The following is a 19,504-nucleotide window of genomic DNA, read 5'->3' as shown; positions in this document are numbered from 1 at the left end:
TTATGGCACCGTTCCTGGGCTATTAATATCAGCCCCAGCTGTCTGCCTAGCCTTTGCTAACTATTAAAATAGGGGGACCCCACGTCATTTTTTTTCGGTCCCCCATTTTAATAGCCAGTAAAGGCTAAGTATTCAGCTGGGGGCTGATATTAGTAGCCTGGGAAGCTCCGTGGGTATTACCCCCTTCCCAGGCTTCAAACATCTGCCCCAGCCATCTGCTTAACCTCCGCTAGAGACTAGAATTACGGGGGACCCCACAACAATTTTTTTTTTTATAAATCTTTTATTTTAAAACTAAATGACAAATACAGTAACCAACACTGTCACTGTACTCATTATATATATGACTGACATGTTTCTATCTATCTAATCAATGAGTGATGCTTTATTCTTTCTGTTCTAAATTGTCGGGTACCGATATCTGCCGCTGATGAATTGCCGGCTTTTCATGTTTCACTGTGAGCACTGTTCCTATCGATTTGGGCAATCACTGTAATGCCTAAACCAACATGGCTGCGGCATTACAGTTAGTGGCAGGCATTCCCTGCATGTTGTTTGGCACTCTAAATAGTGCCAAACATGCAGGACGGGGACCCGAGCATCCGTCCGAGCATCGCGCAAGTACTCGGCGAGCTCCGAGCATCTCGTTACTGAGATGCTCGGGCGAGTACCGAGCAGTGGAAAGCATGCTCGCTCATCACTACTTCTCACTTGTGTGAGTACTTTGGTGACGAAGAAGTGAGAATTTGTTCACAAAACATTTTCCACATTCTGAACAGGAAAAAGGCTTCAACCCTGTGTGAGTTCTCTGGTGCTTAACCAGATCTGATTTCTGATTAAAACATTTTCCACATTCTGAACAGGAAAAAGGTTTCTTCCCTGTGTGAGTTCTCTGGTGATTGACCAAATTTGATTTCTGGTTAAAACATTTCCCACATTTTGAACATGAAAAAGGCTTCTCCCCTGTGTGGATTCTCTGGTGGCCATCAAGAATCGCTTTACGGGTAAAACATTTCCCACATTCTGAACAAAAAAAAGGCTTCTCCCCTGTGTGGGTTCTCTGGTGTATAACAACATCTGATTTATGGGTAAAACATTTCCCACATTCTGAACAAGAAAAAGGCTTCAACCCTGTGTGAGTTCTCTGGTGCTTAACCAGATCTGATTTCTGGTTAAAACATTTTCCACATTCTGAACAGGAAAAATGCTTCTCCCCTGTGTGAGTTCTCTGGTGATTGACCAAATTTGATTTCTGGTTAAAACATTTCCCACATTTTGAACAGGAAAAAGGCTTCTCCCCTGTGTGGGTTCTCTGATGGCTATCAAGAATCGCTTTACGGGTAAAACATTTCCCACATTCTGAACAAGAAAAAGGCTTCTCCCTTGTGTGAGTTCTCTGGTGATTGACCAAAACTGATGTCTGGTTAAAACATTTCCCACATTCAGAACAGGAAAAAGGCTTCTCCCCTGTGTGAGTTCTCTGGTGATTGATCAAAACTGATGTCTGGTTAAAACATTTCCCACATTCAGAACAGGAAAAAGGCTTCTCCCCTGTGTGAATTCTCTGATGTCTGATAAAACTTGATTTAAATGTAAAACATTTTCCACATTTTGAACAAGAAAATGGCTTCTCTCCTGTGTGGGTTGTCTGGTGGTTATCAAGATGCACTTTCTGTTGAAAACATTTCCCACATTCTGAGCATGGAAAAGGCTTCTCCCCTGAGTTCTCTGGTGTGCGATAAAACCTGATTTCTCTGTAAAGCATCTTCCACATTCTGAACAAGAAAATGGCTTCTCCCCTGTGTGACTTCTCTGGTGATTAACAAGATTTGATTTCTGGTTAAAACATTTCCCACACTTGAAACAAAAAAATCTATTCTCTGATGTGTGAACGTTTTGATGTTTAAGAAAAGACTTTTCGAGGGGAAAACCATTTCCATATTCTGAATGTGAAAATGGCTTCTTTGAATTAGGAGTAGTTTGTTTTTTAATGCTTATTTTGTGACTATGATTTTCCTTAGTAGTCTGCAATGTATCAGAAGACAGGACCTGTTTCATAGGATCAGATGACAGATCTTTGCTGTGAAGGGATGACGGTATATCTGGAGTAATGGCATTCACTTCAATTGTATTCTGTGGGATCTCAAGATCATTAGATTTAGAAATTGAAGATGACAGCTGTCCCTCTGATCTCCTGGTACAGTCATCTGCCAAGAATAAAACCAATTATTATTTTTGAATAAAATATCCTCGAATTATATATTTTTTAACATTTCTACTCAAAATGTAAAAATAGCAATTTATGTAAAATATTGAATCATTCACCAACAAAATGACCGTTCACAGTCTAATAGAAAACCTCATAGGATGAACCAGTAGAGCGTGGTGTCCAACTGTTTGTTCATTCTGTCTCCCAAATATGGAATAAGAAGCCACCAAACAATGTTATGTAGGCAAAAATAATAACAATAAAAACTTCTACTCATCTCACAAAAAACAACTCCCCACTCAGGTCCATCATCTGTCAGTGGAAAAACAGAGGTTTCCACATTATTAGTGGCTGAAAGGCTCTTGAAAAGCAACATGGCTTCCATAAACCAATCCAGCAGTATCCACTCCCCCAAAGTCAAATCTCCCCTTCACTTCTGAGCCTTGCAGTGCGCCCAAACCACATTTAGCATCCATGTATTCGTCATTACTATAGTGAGAAGAACCCATTTAATTTACGGTGTGGGTCTCCTGGAGCACAATCTGGGCACTATGTGTTGGGTAATAAAATGGCATATTTGTAATTTTCACTTTGCGCGGTGCAGGCGCTGTCCTGACACTAAGATAAGGGTGCCTGGGACCTGTAGTACCATCCAGTCTGGCAGTATGGGTGTGTGTGTTGTCCAGCTGGAGTAATCTGCTCCCTGCTTCAGCTATTTGGAAAGCACCGCACCCTACTAAAGCTGGAAGCATATTGCTGGAAGCTGCCAGATACAGCCTTGTTCTCCTCTGGTTCAGTCCTCTGTGCTCAGCTCCCAGCTTGTGTATTTGATTCCTGTTGTGACCTCGGCCCGTTTACTGACTACTCGTGTCTTCTGATTTTGTATTTTCTCTGCCCTTCTGGTTCTGACCCGGCTATCTGACTATTCTTCTTCCCATCTCACTCAACAGAACAGCAAGTAACACTATGGCCCAAGCCTAGGAGTCTCTGTGTAGGTTCAGATCCATTAGGAGGGGTTAAAGGGTAATGGGCAAAACTGTGACTATAGATAATAACACCGACTGAAATGATCAAGCTGAATAGTATTCTTCCATAAAAAAACAAACTTCAGTCTGTAACTACCAGGTAGTTACAGACTCACATAATTTAGGCAGGACGATCCCACCACAAATGAACGATCATACAGAATGAACATGTAAATAAAATACAAGAATAAAAATATATGTTACATCCCAAACACCAACGTATGTACAACACTAAACCGGAGTTGCACTCATTTATGGTGGACCAGTGGAGCTATGATGAGTGCTGACCAGAAAAGTAGAGAAAATATTAGCGCCCCCATTTCAGGAGAGATTGTGCAGTAATCCGAATTCCTTAGGATTGAAAACATAATGGAATTTATGACGTTGAGTGAATCCATGAAACCAGGGCTGGAGCCAACACATCTCCTGCAGGCGGGAATAAATGTATATGACAGCCATCAGCCACACACAGCTTAGAGATATATCATGGCACAGGTGTAATGTTTTTTGTATAGCTTATTGCAATCCTGTTTGAAGTTAGTCGGTTTTTAAGAGAAATTGAAAAGTCAGAAAAAAAGGAGACTGTTCTTATTGTACAGAAATTCACACTTGGCCCTCACTGCACATTGAATATTGTCGATCCTAAAAGCAAAATTTGGCCAGAAAGACAGGACATGGTCTTGTAGGGACCATATGAGCACATTCAGCAGCACAGAAGGGAGAGAAGGTAGATTCATCCAATAAGATATCAGAGTCCTAGGAAGCCAACAGCATCATTACCCTCCGCTTTCTCTAAGACGTCCAATAATATTTTTCTTCAAGTAATTTTCTACTTTTTTCTAACTTGTCAGCACATTCTACGTACGCTGTCATTTAGCTTTGTAATTTACAGATCTGGGCAGGTAAGAGTCAGCAGGTAAGAGACTAATCCCAGGGGGTAGGTGGATCCTCCAGGTTTTAAAGGTCTCTAGAAAAGGGTTTTCAATGCCCAAATTCATTTGAACAGTTTTGGGTGGAGGAGAATGTTGTGGTCTAGAGGCAAAAGATTGTGATACAGCCGCACTACACTACCGAAAAAACAGCCACAGCCGGTGACAGAGAAAAATCTGTGACTTCTCGGCAATTAGTGGTTACTACTCACCTGGGTAGTCATATGTAGGAATCTCCTCTTTACACCGCTCATCACCCCTCACATATGTCTCTGTAGTATTAATATGGGTCAGATCTTCACCCTGAAACAAATATTGTGAAAGTCACAAACAGATGGAGAAGTCACATCTATGATCAGCTCTAATCCTGCCATCTCCACCGTTCTCATTACATAAATAGAAAACATATAATACTGGTGGATAAAACAAGACTGAGCACAAGACCTTCACAGCCGTCTACACATCATAGGGGAGATCTCATGACACCTTCTCTCCATCTACCTGATGATCCTGAGGAACATTGGGATCTTCTTGTTTACTGTCCTGTGGAAGAAGAGGACGGGGACATCTCTCTGGTGTTGTCCTCTTACTGGATAGACCTGGAGGAAACACATAAGGGGCTGAATTCATTCTTTACATACAGATAATTATAGGCCGTGTGTATTTAGTCCTGTCTATTACCTGATGATGTGAGGGACTGGGGAACCTCCATCATGACGTCCTTGTACAGATCTTTGTGTCCTTCTAAATACTCCCACTCCTCCATGGAGAAATAGACAGCGACATCCTGACATCTTATAGGAACCTAACACATACAATGATACCATCATCCCCCTGATCCCTTCATATCGTTACTGTATAGTGTCCCAGCATTCCCAGCAGTGTCACCTCTCCAGTCAGCAGCTCAATCATCGTGTAGGTGAGTTCTAGGATCTTCTGGTCATTGATGTCCTCATGTATCAGGGGGTGAGGTGGAGGCCTCGTGATTGGGCTCAGGGGTCTTCCCCATCCCTCAGACACAGGGTCCTGACAGCGCTCACTAGAGGTCTTCTTCACTACTGTGTAATCCTGGTTATGGAGAGACATATTAATAAATCTCACTACAGACATTTCCAGAGTCCTCACCTCTCCAGTTCTGTCCATCTGTTATTCCCATAGATAAGAATGATGTAATGAGACGTCATCAGAATCTCTCACCTCTCCAGTAAGCCGGAAGAGGATCTCTAGAGTGAGGTGTAATATCTTCTCCACCATCTTGTCTCTGTCCATATCCATCTTTGATGGATCAATAAGGAAAATTCTCTTGTATTGAAGATCTTCACTGAGAGAATATGATATTGTAGAGATCTGAATGAGAAGATGATGAGCCAATGTAACATAATAAAAATCCTGTGTAATAATACAATTACTGGAGATAATAAGGGAAAAAATATGAGATTTATTATTTTGCAGTGCTTAGTTTTATTCTTTACATCTAGTAATAAAATCTACATATTTTAGACCACAGACAACAAGTAGTTTCTTCCTCAGAGTCTGCAGCTGAATATGTTTTCTCATAGACTCATCTTTGGTGACGCTAATTCTTGTCTCATTTACCGACACTGGAATCGGCATTAGCAATACTACAGGAGATAATCATTACACGTGACATGAGGAATAACTACTTCATGATGAGGACGACTTCTTCATCTTCTACTATGGCTCTAGAAACTTATTTGGCCAGAGAGTCACTGACTACATCACCACCGGTCGTCTATATGAATGTTTCCCGTCTTCCCCGGACTGTAATCTTCTATCATGTTAGATCTCATGTCTGATTAAGACACAGATGTTTGAGGCTTTTATAAAAGCTTTTTTGTTTGCACAAACACCGCAGACAGTTCTTATTTGATACCAAGGTCTCCATGTGCAGTGTTTTATGGGGTTTATTTCTGGCATTAGGCTTTCCAATATTACAAGAAAAAAGCAGATATTAAAATGTTTCAAAAGAAAATTGGCACCAACAATTCTGGTAAAAAGAAGCCATACAAAAAGCGTAAGACACATTGCTATTTTTTAACACTTTAATTTGTTTAAAAAACAAACAAACAACTTTTAGGCACCAGAACATAGATGTATACCGCAGGGATGGCACAGGTTCGGCTGCAACAAAATCCTGGCAGTTTAACCACTTGCTGCTGACAAAAGCAAATATGGCATCTAAGAAGGTGTGACAGAGTCCGGCTCAGTGCCCCTCCTCCCCCAAGTACTTGATATTATGTGGCTGCCTAGTTACTACGATACTTAAATGACTAATAATGGTGTCTGGGCCTGCAATGTATGAAAGTCTATTAGGCCGGGCCGGAGTCAGCACCCAATAAGTTACATTTTAACGCCCACATACCCAGACTAAAGTTGCATGAAAGCACTGATTTCGGGGGGCTTGGTCGACTATATGAAGTATTTTGGGGCCTCTCGACAGATGATCTTAGGGCAGGGAAGGATCTGGTATCCTGAATTTCAGAAACGAATCCTTTTGTTCTTCCTGTAGATAATCCTGGCGACTCGCTCATCCAGACCACAGGAAAGCTGGAATATTTGTGTGCATGGGGGAGTCGGGAGAGATAACCGTCTGCCAAATGACTGATCAGTCAACAATTATCTCATGTGTATGGGGCCATTAGTATTATACTGACAGGCAGTGATGATGCACTGTTCTTCTGTACGGAGGTGTATCAACTGAGCAATCAGAGGCTTGTAAGTTGTATGATCGCACGAAGGAGAGTTGTTTAAAAAAAGATTTAAAGTGAAAAAATATCACAGATTTTGCAACAAGAAATATCTGTCACTATACGGAGACCAGACTTACTGCACAATGTTAGTTAAGTCCATAACAACTTTCTTATACTCGTAGATAGAAATCACAGATCCAACAGCAATAGCTGAAATTGAGCCCCTCGAAAAAATATACACTGCTCAAAAACATAAAGGGAACACTTAAACAACAGAATATAACTCCAAGTAAATCAGACTTCTGTGAAATCAAACTGTCCACTTAGGAAGCAACACTGATTGACAATCAATTTCACATGCTGTTGTGCAAATGGAATAGACAATAGATGGAAATTATTGGCAATTATAAGGACACCCTCAATAAAGGAGTGGTTCTGGAGGTGGGGACCACAGACCACATCTCAGTACCAATGCTTTCTGGCTGATGTTTTGGTCACTTTTGAATGTTGGTTGTGCTTTCACACTCGTGGTAGCATGAGACGGACTCTACAACCCACAGAAGTTGCTCAGGTAGTGCAGCTCATCCGGGATGGCACATCAATGCGAGGTGTGGCAAGAAGGTTTGCTGTGTCTGTCAGCGTAGTGTCCAAAGGCTGGAGGCGCTACCAGGAGACAGGCCAGTACACCAGGAGACATGGAGGGGGCCGTAGGAGGGCAACAACCCAGCAGCAGGACCGCTACCTCTGCCTTTGTTCAAGGAGGAACAGGAGGAGCACTGCCAGAGCCCTGCAAAATGACCTCCAGCAGGCCACAAATGTGCATGTGTCCACACAAACGGTTAGAAACCGACTCCATGAGGGTGGTATGAGGGCCCGACGTCCACAGATGGGGGTTGTGCTCACAGCCCAACACCATGCAAGACGCTTTGCATTTGCCACAGAACACCAGGATTGGCAAAGTTGCCAATGGCGCCCTGTGCTCTTCACAGATGAAAGCAGGTTCACTGAGCACATGTGACAGACGTGACAGAGTCTGGAGACGCCGTGGAGAGCGATCTGCTGCCTGCAACATCCTTCAGCATGACCCGTTTGGCAGTGGGTCAGTAACGGTGTGGGGTGGCATTTCTTTGGAGGGCCGCACAGCTCTCCATGTGCTCGCCAGAGGTAGCCCGACTGCCATTAGGTACCGAAATGAGATCCTCAGACCCCTTGTGAGACCATATGCTGGTGCGGTTGGCCCTGGGTTCCTCCTAATGCAGGACAATGCCAGACTTCATGTGGCTGGAGTGTGTCAGCAGTTGCTGCAAGATGAAGGCATTGAAGCTATGGACAGACCCGCCCGTTCCCCAGACTTGAATCCGATTGAGCACATCTGGGACATCATGTCTCGCTCCATCCACAAACGTCACGTTGCACCACAGACTGTCCAGGAGATGGCGGATGCTTTAGTCCAGGTCTGGGAGGTGATCCCACAGGAGACCATCCGCAACCTCATCAGGAACATGCCCAGGCGTTGTAGGGAGGCCATACAGGCACGTGGAGGCCACACACAATACTGAGCCTCATTTTGACTTGTTTTAAGGACATTACATCAAAGTTGGATCAGCCTGTAGTGTGTTTTTTTAGTGAGTCACCCCCAAAATTAAAGTGGAAAAACACACTACAGGCTGATCAAACTTTGATGTAAAGTCCTTAAAATAAGTCAAAATGAGGATCAGTATTGTGTGTTGCCTCCCCGTGCCTGTATGAACTCCCTACAACGCCTGGGCATGCTCCTGATGAGGTTGCGGATGGTGTCCTGTGGGATATATATCAATCAATATATATATAATTTTCCTCCCCATCCACGATAGATAAGAGTCTCTCCACTGCTTAATGAGATTTACTGTGGAGTCAAGCAGAGGGGGGAAAGTTCAATTTAAATAAATCTCCCTTCTGCCTATCTTCACCCCAAGGTATGTGATATGGGTCTTAGGCCAAGTGAATGGGTATAAGTTTTCCAGTTTTGCTAGGGAGTGTGTGGGGACATGAAAGTCCAGAGCTTCCGATTTGGAGAGGTTTATTTTGAAATTAGAGAGACTGCCATATTGCTCCACCAGCGCCATCAAGGCAGGGAGACCCTTTAGAGGATTGGTTAAGAGGACCAGAAGGTCATCAGCAAAAGCTGCTGTTTTAAAATGTGAGTTGTGTATTCTGATGCCCTCTATCCCCTGATTTTCTTGTATTGAGATCAATAAAGGTTCCATTGCCAAGACAAACAACAGTGGAGACAACGGGCAGCCTTGTCTGGTCCCATTGCGTATGGTGAATGTGTTTGACAAGGAATCGTTGATTTTGATGCGTGCAGTCGGGTTATGATACATAGCCATAATGGCAGTAACCAGTGCAGGTGGTAAGCTGAAGCGTAGAAGTGTCTCCTCCAAGTAGATCCAGTTCACCGTGTGGAAGGCTTTCTCAGCATCTGTACCCAGTAGTACCAAAGGGATCTTGTGGGCTTTGGCATATTGAAGAAGGTGCAAAATTTTGTGAGTATTGTCCTTTCCCTCTCTCCTGTCCACAAATCCAGTTTGATTCAATGAATTAAGATTTGGCAAGAACTCGGCAATTCTACGTGCAAACATACTGGCCAGCAGTTTCAGGTCAACATTCAATAGGGATATAGGTCAGTAGCTGCCACATAGGGTCGGGTCCTTGCCATCTTTATGTATTAATGATATTTTGGCTTCGAGCATTTCTTGTGGAAAGGGTTGACCCTCTAATGTTTCATTAAAAATCTTCAGAAGATGGGGCAAGAGGAGAGGGGCGAAAGTTTTGTAGTATTGCGCAGAGAACCCATCTGGACCAGGGGCTTTGCCTTTCGGGCACCTCGACAAGGTGGACTGAAGTTCCTCTAGTGTGAAGGGTTTAGATAGTTTGTTTTGTTTAGATGTTGTTAATACAGGGAGATTCAGTGTTCGCAGAAAGTGAGCAGTATCTGACTTTCTCTGTATCTCATGAGCTTCTGTGTCATTTGGGCGAAGATTATATAGCTGTGAATAGTATTCCAGAAAGGCCGTCTCAATGTCAGTGGGGTTCTGTGCTGTAACACCGCTGGAGTTCACAATGGAGTGGATGTGGGTGCGGGCTTGTCTTTTGCGGAGCCGGGATAAAATAAATTTGGAGGCCTTATCTCCATGTACAAACGTCCTGTTTTTCCACAACGCATACATTTTCACCGAACTGACATTAAGAATATCTTTCAATTTTTGTCTCTTACTAGTGATGGTGGCCAAAGTTATATTGTCATTGGTTTTTTTGTGGTTCAGCTCCAGCTATGCTATATCGTCGTATAAGTTTTGGACTTCTTGATGTCTCCTTTTGTTATAATAAGATGCAATGGAGATAAGTTCGCCTTTTAGCACAGTTGTATGTGCTTCCCAAAGGGTCTGGGGGGAGGTCCCCTCTATTTCGTTTTGTTGGAAGTATTGGTGAAGTTTATTACTCAGTCGCGCCTGGATAGCAGGTAAGCCCAGTAGTGCTTCATTTATCTGCCAAGATCTGGGACCTGAGCGCATTCCGGCTGTAATTATTGAAAGTAATACAGTGGCGTGGTCTGAATAAACGTTCGGGGTTATATTTGAAGTAGAAAGTCTAGGCAGGAGCGATCTTGGTACAAAAATGTAATCTATAAGGTGGTAGGATTTATGAGGATTGGAATAGAAAGTGTAATCTCGTATGGAGGGATTTAAGTATCTCCATGAGTCAATTAGCTGCATAGAATTAAGAGTGGTACGCAGTCTCACTAGATCTCTAGAAGAGATGGCGCTTTTTTGTTTGGAAGTGTCCAGCATAGGTTCCAGAGCAATGTTGAGGTCTCCTCCAATCAAGAGAACACCCTCTCTAAAGCTCTCTATCTTTTTTAGAATCGATATTAACCATTTAACCAATTTTTTGTTGGGTGTGTACAGGCTACATAGGGTTACCAATGACCCACTGAGTAACCCCTTAACACATATGTAGCGCCCTTGAGGATCTACGAGGGATTCTCTGAACTGGAATGGGACTCCCCGCAGCATAGCAATGGAGACTCCTCTCGAGCCAGATTGAGTTGATGTGGCATGGTACCATGTGTCATAGAGTGAACGCTCAAAGTTTGGCAATCTGTTGGGTTTAAAATGGGTCTCTTGGATGAATAGCACATCCGCGTTTTGTTTTTTAAGTCTATGCAGTGTTGGGTGTCTGGAGCTCGGCGAGTTTAGACCATGGGCGTTTAAGGATGCAAAAGTAATTACCTTATCGGCGTCTGTCATGGTGGTATAGGTCTTTCTCAGGTGGCGCTTCCCGTGGAAAGAAGCTATTTGTGCCTATAGGGATTAGGAGATGGAAGGGAATAGGAAGAGGGGAAGGAGGGGAGGAAAGACTAGAGATCAAAGAGAAATGGAAAAAAGTGAGTATTAGTTTAGTTGATTGAAAACAATATATAACAATTCCAGATTCAAATTCAAACCACATATATAATGATTGGTATTAGTAGCCAGTTTAGGGGAGCATGCCCAACTTACAAATTTATATTCAACGAATACATCCTTGTAGAGCATGGCATAACAAGAGTTACGTGGAGTAACAAATAGCGAGGCCAAGACCTGAAGGGGGGAATGGTATGATGAGTCAAACCACATACTTAGGAATTCAAAAAAGGGGAGAGGTCGAAGCCTGTTTCCGAATTCCTTGACCGAGACCAACAGAGTCCAGGAGAAAGAAACAAAACAGTTTACTCTTTCTCAATTGTCCCGAAAAGGACCGACGAAGAGATGGGACAGCAGCGAGTGTCAAAACCGCTCAGGTGATATCATCAGGCCTTTTAGGAGTCGGAGATTTAGCTGACTTTCTCCTCGCGCGTTGTGTTTTCGGGGTCGCTTGTTGCCAAGGGATTGGGCTCGGAAAGGGTTGAATCAGCGTCGCAGAATGAAATGTCTCCAGATCACGGTAGGATGCAAGAGTTATGTCAAGGGTTTTGCAGGCAGCTTTAACATCGGCAGATGATCTGGCGACGATCTTCATGTCTCCTGCTGTCCCGTGGACTCCGAAGGGGAATAACCAACAGAAACGGTGACCCCTCTGCAGTATAGCATCCGTGAAAGGTTTCAACAACCTTCGTTTTTTCAAAGTGATAGCCGACAGATCTTGAAAGAGCTGGATCCGTGTGTCTTCATAGGAGATCTCCTGTTGTTCCCTTGCTCTGCGGAGGATCAGATCTTTAACTCGGTAATCCAAAAAGCGACATAATACATTTTGGGGTGCCTCTCCTTGGGGCGGTTTGGGTTGGAGGGCCCTATGGACCCGGATTAGTTCGATTTCTCGGGGGTCATCATCAGCAAGTATGCCCCTGAAGATCTCTACTGCAGCTTTGCCCAGAGCTTCAAATGCCACAGATTCGGGAAGGCCTTTAATTCTAATATTGCTGCGTCGCTCCTGATTCTCGTGATCTTCCAGGGTATTATGGATCAGATGTAGTTGTCGTTCATGAGCATTTAAGTTGTCAAGCAGCGCATTGGCTTGTTGTGAGAGTGCAGTTTGGGATTGTTCAAGCGTCTCCATCCTGTGGCCCTGTTGGGTAAGGTCATTTTTTATCTCTGCCAATTCTCGACTAATTGGTTCAAGGGTTTTAGCCAATATTCGCTTTATGAAAGAGCGAGTAACCGTGGAATCCTTATCTGAGCATTCTCCATCCGAGTCACTTTCCACCTCAGAGTCAGAATCGTCTATGTTTGTCATAACTAAGAACTTGGCGGTCTTTGTTGATTCTGTTGTAGTGCCCTGTTTCCTTAAGAATTGGTCAACATCAGCTTGGGTGACGGATTTCACAGCTTTAGATGCATTTTTAGGGGGCTTAACACTGGACTTCCCCATAGTGTTACTGGAAAGCTCTGTAGAGGAGAATATTGTCAAGTTATGGTGCGATGGCTCCACCTTCTGGCTTAGGGGTGTTTAATACGACATATCTTATCAGGCAGTGTTATATGGTCAGAATCCGAATATATTACTGGTAGATCCTACTGGTGGGAGTTGTAGTACACCAGAAATAGAGAATAAAAAGCTGTACAATCCACTAGGGTGAGAGATTATATTAGTGTGCAATAAAGCTCTATGCACAGCCTCTCTATTGCCTCTAAGATGCACAAGACATCAGTCCCAGGACATAGCTTGCAGGCTCAATTGGGGCTAGAACAGTGGGCTGGTGATAGAATATCAGTGGGTGCCCAGGTGACACTGGGGCCTGCTGTATTGTTTTATATATAAAAGTAGCAGCCTCAGCCTCTGTGTCCTTAATTATTCTTCAGCCCTGCTCAGATTTGGCCAGAGTCTGTAGTGCTAATTGTAATAGAAGAGCTGCAGCCTCAGTCGCAGGAGTCTCCACTTCTCCCCAGCACTGCTTAAGTCCCACGCCCCCAGTCTGGTTCCCTTTGCTCTGGCGACGGGGCTGAAGGGAACCTCAGGCCTCCGTGATCTCCGGAGCTCTCACCGCTCTTCAATGGCGTCGCCCCTCCCGTCTCTCCGTCACTCCCGCCGAGAGAGCCGCGCGATCAGCCGGTTGTTGGAGCCGGAGGCAGACGCGGATGTGTCGTCCAGGCCGCGCTCCTCTCAGGGAGCAAGACTGCGTGCACGCCGGGTCAAGATGGCGAGGGGCGGTGGGGGGGTCACAATGCAAACCCACCTGGGGCGAGCGGTAAGGCTTCTGCAGCTTTCTTTGTCGGGCTCCTCGGGTCCCAGAAGCTGTGGGCAGCAGGCAACAAAGGTCTAGGGGGTGGATGGCATCTTTGCGAGGCCAGATGTGGCCGCGGCTTGCCAATCGGTGGAAATTATTCGATCGGGTGAGTCACAGCCTGTGATCGTGGGGATTTTGTCATGTGACCCAGCCGTGTCATGTGATTGCGAGACTCCACGCTGCAGGAAATTACATGTTTTGAAAGAGTGGGAATACATATAAGGTGGACAAAATGGAATGAGTCTGATGAGAGCACTATTATGGGATAATGTATTTGAAAAAGCAATGGGTTTTATATAGAAAAACCCTGGAATTATAGCAACCGAAATATAAAAGAGATATAAGCCCGCCCAAGAAGTGACATAGGACTCCCTGGAAAGGAGGGAAAGTAAACCTATTTACATACAGGAAGTGAGTGTGTGGGATTATCTCCCCATACATTTTTTGGAACAATAGTGGTGGCAGCACTCTGCACCACTGTAATGAACACTCACCATTGTGAGGCTCATTGAATTTTTTGTTTTACTCACTTTGACACTTTATTGGCACAGAATCACCTTCTCTCTTTGCATTATTTGTGCCTTCCCCAAAATTCTAAACATACTCCTCTGATGAACTCTCTGTAAGAAAAAAGAAATGTGTCGGGAGGGATTTTTGTGGGATATGTTAGAAGGTGCACTTGGGTACTGCCCTTGTTAGGGCGTGAGCTAACACCACGGGCACGACGGGGCAGCATCAGTCCTCAGAAAAAGATCAACTGAGACAGATAGAAAATCCCGGATGGAGTCTACATGCAAAATGGGTGAGATCCACACATTTTCTTTCTATATTGCACAATAGCACTTTAGATTATGATTAATGTTATTTAACAGTCAGGACTGGATATATTCATCAGGAGACTGTATCCTGTAAATATCTGTAACAAGTCTTTTTGTGTCCCGAGTTTAAAAGGGATTATGTTGAGTCAGTAATGACTAAATAGGATATAAAGTTTTATAAGTAAAGGTTATGTTTTAAGAGAATCCTCTCTGCTGTGAGATGTCCTTTTGTTTAGGAATTGAAGGACAGGTCCCAATAAAATGTCCCTTTTTCCCACAAAAAAAAGAAGGTGGTCTCACCCATCTATCCCGAAGGCATCTATCAAGAAGTATGGCCAATGACATGGTAGCCTCCAAGGACTGAGGGGTTTCATATACTGCCAAAACATCTTTCAATCTTTCAGCAAGACCTTCACAAAATTGGCTTCTAAGGGCTGAGTCATTCCATTTAGAATCCGTTGCCCATCTACGGAATTCAGAACTAAACATCTCCACTGACCGATTGCCCTGCTAAAGGCGACGTAGCCTAGACTCAGCAAAGGCGACTCAGTCAGGGTCATCACAGATGAGGGCCAGGGCCCCAAAAAAAACCTCCACAGACTGGAGACAAACCGAATCCTGCGGTAAAGAAAAAGCCCAGGATTGTGGATCTCCCTGCAACAGTGAGATCACAATTCCTACTCGTTGCTCCTCACTTCCGGAGGAGTAAGGACGAAGTATAAAATACAGTTTCCAGGCCTCCTTGAATACAAAAAAACTTGTCCCTACCTCTTGAAAACCTGTCCAAGAGGGCAACCTTGGGTTCAGGCTGGACAGGCCTACCTGAAGAGACCCCCACATTAGCGACCTGTAGCCGCTGATGCTGTTGCTGAACCTCACAACGGAGGTCATTCACCTCCAGAGACAGACCGTGCAGCCACTCTGTGAGCTCTGCAACAGAACCCATACTAAGGAGAAAGGAAAAAAACCCACACACGAAAAAAAACAACACACAATTAAACCCAAATGTCAGTTGTTATTTTTTGTCTCTAAATGTGCACAGCCAGTGATAATATCACGCAAGGTGAGGGAAAGACTAAATACAACACGAAGGGATTAGGGGAAGGGGGGAGTGGAGACCTCCTAGACTGATCTGACATCACCCTGTCTCCCCTACTGTCCCTATATTGGTTGTTCACCAATCGCCGCACAGGAATCTACCCCTGTATTTACCTAGCGCTTGGCCCTGGCTAGGGAATGGGGGGGGTGAGCACTAGTCAGTCCCCACTAAACACTAAAGACAACAAGGTAGACAGATATGGGGGAAAATAACTTGGCTTGAGCCGACTTCAGAGAGATAACACACATGTCCTCTTTGCTCCAGAGAGGATGTAAGCAGACTGCACCTGCTCCAAGCTTTCACAAGGAAACATGTGAATATCACCGGCGCCTCCCTATTGCAGACTGAAAGTATTTAAACACCCAGGCCAGGGTGTTAATTAGCAAGAGGGAGGTAGCCGCTGGGTCCTAGAGTGAGACAGATCTAAGAAGGTGTATGTAATGCTAAATTAATATATCTCCTGCAACCACCTGCAGGGTGACTGTCACATCTGACACACCCATGACACCATCCCAGCCTTGTGCAGGTCTACAATTTTGTCCCTGATGTCCTTACACAGCTCTTTGGACTTGGCCATGGTGGAGAGGTTGGAGTGTGATTGATTGAGTGTGTGGACAGATGTCTTTTATACATGTAACAAGATGCAATTAATACAGACAATGAGTGCAGAGTAGGAGGGCTTTCTAAAGAAAAACTAACAGGTCGGTGAGAGGCAGAATTCTTGCGGGTTGGTAGGTGATCAAATACTTATTTCATGCAATAAAATGTCATTTAATTGACGCTGAGAAGGTGTTTGACCAACTCAATTGGTCGTTTGTCTTCTCGATGTTAAATAGGTTTGGGTTTGTGGGTCCAATTATTCACTTTATTAGAGCCCTTTATACAATACCCTCAGCCAAGGTGTCTGTTAATGGAACCATGTCTGATGAATTGTCTGTTTGTTAGGAAATCCCTGCATGTGTCACAGCTGTCTAACAACCCTGACACATGCAGCCTCAGCGGCACTAACATAGATGCCGAGCACCCGAGCGTGCTCACCGAAGGGTTAACAATACACACTCGCTCATCACTAATGAGAACAATACGTAATGGGGGTCTCCACATACCTCCACCTGCAGAGCCGCCACCACATATATGGCTGCTCTGTGCGCACAGGAGCTGTGATGAGGTCACAGGAGGGGAGGAGTCAGGGGTCACATGATCAGGGGCCTCAGTGGATGCAGGACTCTGCTGTGCTGGTTGTCATGGTGCTGGATGAGCTGAAGTTTATGTGTGGGGTCAGGAGGGGTTTACAGTGTGGATGTAGCAGAGCCTTGTGTGTACGAGGTGTACGGAGCAGAGCCGTGTGTGTACGAGGTGTACGGAGCAGAGCCGTGTGTGTACGAGGTGTACGGAGCAGAGCCGCGTGTGTACGAGGTGTACGGAGCAGAGCCGTGTGTGTACGAGGTGTACGGAGCAGAGTCGCGTGTGTACGAGGTGTACGGAGCGGAGCCGTGTGTGTACGAGGTGTACGGGGCAGAGCCGCGTGTGTACGGAGCGGAGCCGCGTGTGTACGAGGTGTACGGAGCAGAGCCGCGTGTGTATGAGGCGTACGGAGCGGAGCCGCGCGTGTACGAGGCGTACGGAGCGGAGCCGCGTGTACGAGGTGTACGGAGCGGAGCCGTGTGTGTACGAGGTGTACGGAGCAGAGCCGTGTGTGTACGAGGTGTACAGAGCGGAGCCGTGTGTGTACGAGGTGTACGGAGCGGAGCCGTGTGTGTACGAGGTGTACGGAGCAGAGCCGCGTATGTACGAGGCGTACGGAGCAGAGCCGTGTGTGTACGAGGTGTACGGAGCAGAGCCGCATATGTACGAGGCGTACGGAGCAGAGCCATGTGTGTACGAGGTGTACGGAGCGGAGCCGCGTGTGTACGAGGTGTACGGAGCAGAGCCGCGTGTGTATGAGGCGTACGGAGCGGAGCCGCGCGTGTACGAGGCGTACGGAGCGGAGCCGCGCGTGTACGAGGCGTACGGAGCGGAGCCGCGTGTGTACGAGGTGTACGGAGCAGAGGCGCGTATGTACGAGGCGTACGGAGCGGAGGCGCGTGTGTACGAGGCGTACGGAGCGGAGGCGCGTGTGTACGAGGCGTACGGAGCGGAGGCGCGTGTGTGCGAGGCGTACGGAGCGGAGCCGCGTGTGTACGAGGTGTACGGAGCGGAGCCGCGTGTGTACGAGGTGTACGGAGCGGAGCCGCGTGTGTACGAGGTGTATGGAGCAGAGCCGGGTGTGTGCGAGGTGTACAGAGCAGAGCCGGGTGTGTATGGAGCGGAGCCGCGCGTGTACGAAGTGTACGGAGTGGAGCCGTGTGTGTACGAGGTGTACAGAGCGGAGCCGCGTGTGTATGAAGCGGAGCCGTGTGTGTACGAGCTGTAGGGAGCAAAGCCGTGTGTGTATGAGGCGTACGGAGCAGAGCCGCGTGTGTACGAGGTGTACGGAGCAGAGCCGCGTGTGTACGAGGTGTACGGAGCAGAGCCGGGTGTGTGCGAGGTGTACAGAGCAGAGCCGTGTGTGTACGGAGCGGAGCCGCGCGTGTACGAGGTGTACGGAGCGGAGCAGCGTGTGTATGAGGTGTACGGAGCAGAGCAGCGCGTGTACGAGGTGTACGGAGCAGAGCCGCGCGTGTACGAGGTGTACGGAGCAGAGCCGGGTGTGTGCGAGGTGTACAGAGCAGAGCCGTGTGTGTACGAGGTGTACGGAGCAGAGCCGGGTGTGTGCGAGGTGTACGGAGCAGAGCCGTGCGTGTACGAGGTGTACGGAGCGGAGCCGTGTGTGTAGGAAACGGAGCCGTGTGTGTACGAGCTGTAGAGAGCTAAGCCGTGTGTGTACGAGGTGTACGGAGCGGAGCCGTGCGTGTATGGAGCGAAGCCGTGTGTGTACGAGGTGTACGGAGCGGAGCCATGTGTGTACGAGGTGTACGGAGCAGAATGCCTTCAAGTGGTGTTACAAGTGAAGTTAAATGGGAAAGGTTTATAGAGAATAATAGTGGTTGGTTGAAAGATCACGGTTTGGAGGGCACCGCCAAGAATTAGTTGATAGTTTCAAAGGATGTGCTGATTGGTGGTTACAAAGAAGTTAAGACAGGCAATAAGTATTGTTATCATGTGTATGACCCCCAAACAATTCAGCCGACTACCACTCTGAGTAATCTTGTTGCCAGAGCTACTCCTCAGGTGCCTCCTTCGTTCAATGGACCTGTAGGATGGACATGTTGGAACTGTGGACAACAGAAACCAGACTGTAGAGACACTTGCTTTGCCTGTGGTGCTCCTCGACATAAGACAGCAAAAGGTGCATACCCGACAAATATTGGACGTACTGTCCACATGTACCCACTGTACACCCAGACCTGTGTCATAAAAACAGATTCCCCACAGCGTGGACTAGACGTTTCCTCCACCACTGCTGCAAAAATTACTACCATGGATCAGACAGGACATACAGGAGATGATGTAGGGCGAGACCTCGACATCTTTTGAGATACTGAAACTGGTGTGGGATAGGGGTGACACAAGGGAGGTTAGGGTGACTGAATACCTTACATGGAGCCCAGGGGTCCAGCTTTCCATGCTAAAACAGCTCCCAAACCCTGAAAAGAGTCCGGCAGCATTTGTCAGATCCCTACAGGAGATACGAGTGACTTATAACTGTACCTGGAGAGATTTAGAAGCTTTGACTAAAGCAAAGGCTGGAGATGTGAGAGGGACACATCATGTAAAGTAACAGTATGTGACTGCCAACACCCGAACACTATGCTACATTGAGCATGATCTGACCAGAGAAAGTGGGGAAGACTTTTGAGAACGAATGAAGAAGGGGGCGGATTTAAAGGTTTTGCCACCGGATGCTATTGGGGCTTTTGAAAAATTGAAAGAGTGTTTTATGTCTGCTCCTGTTCTAATCTAACCCAATCTCCAAGAACCATTCATTC

The 19,504-nt window shown here is 46.0% G+C and overlaps 1 protein-coding gene and 1 long non-coding RNA gene across 2 annotated transcripts in view; both read right to left on the bottom strand.

Annotated features, from left to right (window-relative positions):
- Nucleotides 1-19,504, bottom strand: part of LOC141197653 (uncharacterized) — a 57,373-nt gene that overhangs the window by 25,817 nt on the left and 12,052 nt on the right. The window contains exon 2 of the mRNA XM_073662736.1: nucleotides 789-1,413. Coding sequence (XP_073518837.1) covers nucleotides 789-1,413 — 625 coding nt within the window. The remainder of the gene's footprint in view (nucleotides 1-788; nucleotides 1,414-19,504) is intronic.
- LOC141197654 (uncharacterized) lies at nucleotides 2,078-4,766 on the bottom strand. Its single transcript, XR_012269846.1, has 3 exons — nucleotides 4,665-4,766; nucleotides 4,376-4,466; nucleotides 2,078-2,207 (listed from the first exon to the last, which is right to left on the bottom strand). It is a non-coding gene; the product is annotated as an uncharacterized lncRNA (long non-coding RNA).

Source organism: Phyllobates terribilis, unplaced genomic scaffold, assembly GCF_046119375.1.
Source record: "Phyllobates terribilis strain yellow unplaced genomic scaffold, ASM4611937v1 Scaffold_85__1_contigs__length_6476398, whole genome shotgun sequence".
NCBI classification, from domain to species: Eukaryota; Metazoa; Chordata; class Amphibia; order Anura; family Dendrobatidae; genus Phyllobates; species Phyllobates terribilis.
This window is presented reverse-complemented; position numbering and strand designations above follow the sequence as displayed.